The sequence below is a fragment of the Pholcus phalangioides genome, unplaced genomic scaffold (assembly GCF_987345545.1).
Source record: "Pholcus phalangioides strain wild (caught in Gottingen) unplaced genomic scaffold, Ppha-v1.0 ptg000010l_1, whole genome shotgun sequence".
In the NCBI taxonomy this organism is placed as follows: Eukaryota; Metazoa; Arthropoda; class Arachnida; order Araneae; family Pholcidae; genus Pholcus; species Pholcus phalangioides.
This window is the reverse complement of record NW_028301603.1, coordinates 20,341,396-20,347,395: the sequence shown is the minus strand read 5'-3', so window position 1 is coordinate 20,347,395 and position 6,000 is coordinate 20,341,396. Positions and strand designations below refer to the sequence as shown.

General features: G+C 33.1%; 1 protein-coding gene across 1 annotated transcript in view; it reads left to right on the top strand.

The window, feature by feature from the left end:
* The first annotated feature begins 346 nt into the window (after positions 1 to 346).
* The window catches only part of Spt5 (Transcription elongation factor subunit Spt5), a 29,735-nt gene continuing 24,081 nt past the window's right edge, over positions 347 to 6,000 (top strand). The window contains exons 1-3 of the mRNA XM_089237863.1: positions 347 to 422; positions 626 to 702; positions 5,287 to 5,478. Coding sequence (XP_089093989.1) covers positions 646 to 702; positions 5,287 to 5,478 — 249 coding nt within the window. The 5' untranslated portion in view covers positions 347 to 422; positions 626 to 645. The remainder of the gene's footprint in view (positions 423 to 625; positions 703 to 5,286; positions 5,479 to 6,000) is intronic.

Genomic DNA, 6,000 nt, shown 5'->3' with positions numbered 1-6,000 from the left:
TAAACAAATGAAGTTATTGCAAATTGCAATGGATTGCAATAAATTGCACAAAATGTGATACGCTCACCAAAATAAATGTGAGATCTAGTTTTAATTATCATAGTGAGTTAAAAATCATTTCAATATCTTTGACTTCAATAAAAAAAAATTCAAGTAGGCCTCGTGTAAAAAACTGGGGAAACCAAGACATTTTTGGAAAAAAGGTCAAGACGAAAAAAAAAACCGAAATTGTCCCCAAAAATGCGGGACGTACAGTCACATCATGAAAACTGTCAAAAAATTGAAGACTGAAAATGGCGGAATTATTCCTCCATATAGAAAGTTTTATAGTGTTTCGATGGCAACGGTTTTCGTGTTTGAACGTCAGCCATCACAACATATTTTGTTCCTATTTATGTAGTTTTCTGAGCCGAGTTATTGAGGTAAGAACTCATGTTTTTATATTTAGTTAAATTTAGATTTTTTTGTGTGATTTTAAAGAATTTCAAGTAAATCTCGATAAATATTAGATTTGTAGATTTTATCTATTCAAAGAGCTTAATGGCTCTCTTTGAAAATAAAAAATGCGTCTCTCTTGATATGGGTTCTCATGTTACAAAATCCTCATTTTGTGTGCATTACTTAGGTTCAAGAGGATAACCAAAAATGTCGGACAGTGAAGGGAGTAACGTGTCCGCCAACGAGAGTGAACCAGAGAGCGAGGTATGTATATTTTAAATTAATAAGTATGTTTTCCTTCACAGTGTCTATATGGAAAGTGCAATTAGAAATGTATGTAATGAGTCGATGGGAAAAATCTTAATCCTTGAATCGATAGGTGCATCTAAAGCTTAATTCATAGGTGTCCAAACCTAATAACCGAAATGGCCAATATTCAGATAGGTGTTTCGATAATGTGGGGGGGGGGGGGCAGGGTGGCCCGCCGAGCTCTTTTGCAATGTGCTGGGCATTTTCCTTATAGGAATGGGTCCTGGGCAATTATGAAATTTTGGAGGCCCCTTATATAGTGGACACTTGTTATAATGATCCTTCAAGTTATAGCGTACAGTCTATTACTATGACCTATAAGGTAAGTCCTTAATAAATGTTTAGGTAAAACAACTATCATATGTTTTACTTTTGATGTAATGACTTTCCCAATATAAAATTGTTTGAAATGTTTTTTCATCGGGATAAGGGGGAATCTTTATATCGAGCGTTGAATGTATGTCTTCTTTGAGGCAGAGGTGTACACAGGCGAAAGGGTTATGCTTAATGTACAAAATGCAGCCAATATTGGACCCTGGGCATGTGCCCTTGCGAGAAACAGGCTCCGGTAATGCGAGTAATATAACTTGGGGCTAAGATTCCATAATTGGGGTTGTGCTGAATTCGATGAATATTTTTTTATCGTCAACAGATTACCGCAGCGCTTTGACTTTCAAAATTTTTGATGGTGACAGTAATTTTTTTTCAAGCCAACGTGCTACTCTTTATCTATTTTAGTGACACTTTCATTTTTTATTATCACCCGTGTCATTGCCTTCTTGAACGTCTTAAGTCTAATTATCATGTTTGGGGTTAATTTTCCAAAAGCAAGCAAACTTTTTTTCACGCCAAGCTGTTTTTGTGGCAGACAAAGAACACAAAAAATGTAAGTTATTACATGAATCAATCTAATATGTGATAAACTGCGAATAAATTATCATTAAAAAATTGAATTAATGAAATATGCGGTTAGTTAATGAAGTTAATAAAGGGTTGTCAAAACTAGCAAACACCAATTATCAGGGTTGTCAATTTTAACATGTAAAAGTTGTTCCTTCCCTTTTGGCGCTGACTACAAGTAACAGTGTTTGTCATAATTAAAATTTGGTGAGCATAAAACCTTCAAAAGAAACTAATTTTTTGCTCGAAATGCATGATTATTCATTATCATGGCTACCACACCAAGAAATTTAGTTGGCATTGGGTTGCTGAAATAAAAGAAAATCCAAATGTAATGGTTTGTTGAATCCTGTGTCCAATACTTTCTTCTATGGCTGTAAAATTTCTCCTCTCCATGTTCTAGCTTGTCAGAAGAAGAATCTCAGAATATCTTTTTTCGTAGTCAATCTTGATTTTCACAATGTTGAAGATGTTTGGCGAGTAAAAAAAATCTAGGTTGCCTAGGTTAAATTGGAAATCTCCAAATTTGGCTTTACACTGCTTCTGGAATATCTGGAATCTGCCCGCTTATGGAACAGTTATAGTTTCGTCTCTCTTTTTTTTTTTTGACGACTTCCTTTTTAGCCTGTTAGTGCTTTTCTTCTTGGTCAGACATCTTTTGTCCGTTATTTCCCCTTTGAGTTGCTGTTTCCAGCCGTTTTTCACTGTTGGATAGCCTTTGAAGATGTCACTTCCCTGGAGGTCACTAGTAATAATAGGCTTTTGCATGGGCATGCAGTGTTTGAATCAATAAGCATTTGTAGCTTATTTTTTGTTTGTTAAAATGTATCGTATATATTGTTTTTCCCATTTTGTTACATTCAGTTATCTTGTTGAACTATCTCGTTTAGGATTTATTTCTCTTATGTTGTACATTCATATTTCCATTTTTTAATTGTTTTGCATACTAGTGGTTTTAGTTTTGATCTTGCACTCATGCTTTTACTGAGCCCAGAGACTGTTTTCAATCAAACCCAGAGAACTTTTTTTGTCCTGACTGTTGTATTATTTAAAAGAGTGTCTGGGTTTTGATTTTTTTATTCTAGAGCGTAGTTATATATAACCTGTATACAGGAGGGGACTGTTGTATAATTTGAAAGAGAGTCCTGGTTTTTTATTATTTTCAATCCTATATCTGGTCTAAGGATGTTATATTTTTAATCTCAATCCCTTATTTAGTCTGAGAGTGTTGTTTTGTTTGTTATAGTTTTTTTTTGTTAATTTTTTATTTCCATTTTTTTCCCCGTTTTAATAGCCTCAGTATTATTATTTTTTAGCAGTGTGGTGGAGATTTTTTTCTTCTAAATAAAATATGTCTAAAACAGGGTTGGGGTTTTGGACAGAACACTCAGGATAAACTGCCCAAAAGTGTCTGAAAACTGTCTTAAACTGTCCAGAACCTCCAAGTTTCAAAATGTTTCATAACCTTCGGTTTTTTTTTTTTGTGATCCTAACATATAAAAAAAACTAACAGAAAACAAAACTAAATCAAAAATATTTCAAAAGGTGTCATTTGGTTTTTTTTCTAAGTTAATTGTTTCACCAAATTGATGGTTTTAAGGTGGAAATCTGATAGTAAATTAATATCACTCATATAAATATTTAAATAAACACTGTTTTCAATTTTTTAGTTTGTTATAAATGTTATTTCTACTTCACATTTTATTTTTCATGTATAATTGTGAAGGAGGTACCGTATTTAGAACAGCGGGGCTTGTCCAAAACCCTGCAGAGTCGGTCCAAACACTTTTCTTTAAAAATACATTATATTGAAAGTACCAAATACGCATAGTCACAGTTATAATCATTGCATTATTGTGAAACTAAACTAATTATAAATAAAGGAAAATATCTGAAGAAAATGAGACCATTATGTCGCACCTTCACATGACTAACAGAACACAATTTCACAAACACTTATTACGCCTATATGATGATAAGACTTAAGACCCAAAGTTTTCGTTAAATTTTAATTGCTGCTAAATGAGGCTAGAAGCTAATATTTCACAGAATAAATTAAGGCTATATTTACGATCCTATCACATGGGGAGAGGCAGCAATAAGAAAAACACTGGAAGGCTTATCAAAAAACTAACACATTGTTTTTATTTTTGTGTCCCCCAAGTTATGCATCAATTGAAAGAATATTTCCAAATTTTGTTACCTTAGAAATCATCTCGGCACAGATAGGGCAGCTAAATTTGTTATGTGTTATCGAATGTTAAAAGACATAACTGCGCTTGATTATTAGTGTTTGATTATTACGTAAGTTTAATTTCATTCTGTAGTCATATCTATTGCTTTTTTTTAATTTTGATGTTTCCATAAATCTAATATCTAACTTTAAGACAGTTCAGTTTTCAATTGTTTGATAACCTGATATCAGACATACAACCCTTTATATATACTGTTTTGAATTTCAAAATTTTATTATATTTAATGTCTGAGGACTGCGTACTTAACGTCTATGAAATTTTCCTGGTACTTAAAAATTTTTTTTGATTTGTCAAGCCCTAGTATAAACTATAATAAGACAAAGAAAGTAAGCTTTAAAATTCTAACATTCAAAGCAGCGCTCTCAAGTACAAAAGCTTATTATTATTATCAAACTCTAGGGGAGACTTCACCTTAAGAAGGTTACAAAACAGACCAAATGTGAACAACGGTAAAAAAAATGGCAAACCAATAAGTCAAAGGAAATAATTGACCGAAAAAAAATCTGTCAGCGGAGTAAAGGGGCCAACCAGGAAGAAAATTGTGAATAGGCTAAAAGCGAAATTGCCAAAATTCCGGATGTATGGATTGCTGCTGTTTAAGGACTTTTTTTTGATTGCCCGACTTTCTATTGCATTGTAGTTAAAAATAACTTGTGTGGATGCTATTTCTGTCATTTATGGAAGTATTCTATATTTACTTGAACAATCAGGTCCCAATGCATTTAATAACAACTAAAAATTAACATTGCATGTATCACAAAAAGTCTTTTGTACACTTAGAAAATAGTACACTAGGTATATACAGTCGAGTCCTATTATAACAAACTCCAAGAGACCAGAGAAATCACTTCATTATAATAAATTTCATTATAAAGGAATTCCAGATTTTTAAATTGTTCCTATGTAAAATTATCTTAGGGATTAGAAAGTTTTCATTACAACAAGATTTTTGCTATAACAGTATTTGACTGTATTGTTTAAAAAACCATTGTGTTGAAAGTAAAAATTATTCAATAATCATTTCACATATTAATCAAATAATTTTGGGCTATTTTAAACATTGCATGCAATCAATGTGTGCATTTTGGATGGGGGGAATTTTCAATTGAAATCTAGTTTAGGTTTTTGCTGTAGTGGCTTAAACCACAGTTTAGACTGTCAAACACATTCGTGCTGCTAAAATTTTCCAATCCTTCTTTTAGTGAACAAGAATGCCATTTTAGGATTTGAAATTTTTGGGTTCTAGATTTTTTGTATATTTCTGATCAATATTTTAGTTTTTATACTATGATTTTGCATGTTTTTGTTTTATCTTTTAAAGTTATTAATTGCTAGAACACTTTTTGAGTACTTAATATTCATTTTCTCTCCCCCCCCCCTCCAGGCTGAACAAGAAGCGAAGAGTGATGCTGGAAGTGATGTGGAAAGCGATGCCGGAAGTGGTCAAGAAGGGGCTGATGACGAGGCTGAAGAAGTCCCAGATGCTGAAGCTGCTCTTGAAGATGTAGGGGATGAAGAACCAGAAGGAGAAGACATCGATGAGGAAGAGGAGGATGAAGAAGAAGAAGATGATGATGTAAAGTTTTGAATTGTACTTTTACGAAAAGAAACATCTTGCAACATTCATACCTCATTCAGAACACACTGTTTTGTGATGCATATTTTGTATTTTCATTATATTCTGCAGTGAAATAATATATAAGCATGGGAAGCTGTTTATGTATTACTAGGATAATCTGGTTTTAATGAGATCAAACCGGAATGGGCGTGGTAGCCCAGGTGTATGAGGTACTCACCTAATGTACCAAATAATGGTTTTTTAGAGATGTTGCAAGTTTTTGATACCTTATTCATCCTTTGTCAGAATCTTTCCTGATGCAGATGTATTACAAAAATGATGACAACATGACCATGGGAAAATATTGTCACTGCAGGGAGTCTCCCACTAATGGGTTAGTGGACCCTCTTGGCAAGATATGTATTAAAAAAAACAAAAACCATTGAGCGTTGCAGTTTGAATTTGGCAATAAATTGTAGGTCCCTATCTATTTAGCCCTCTTCTGAAGAAAACGATATGCATGAATGAATGCCAGGACTC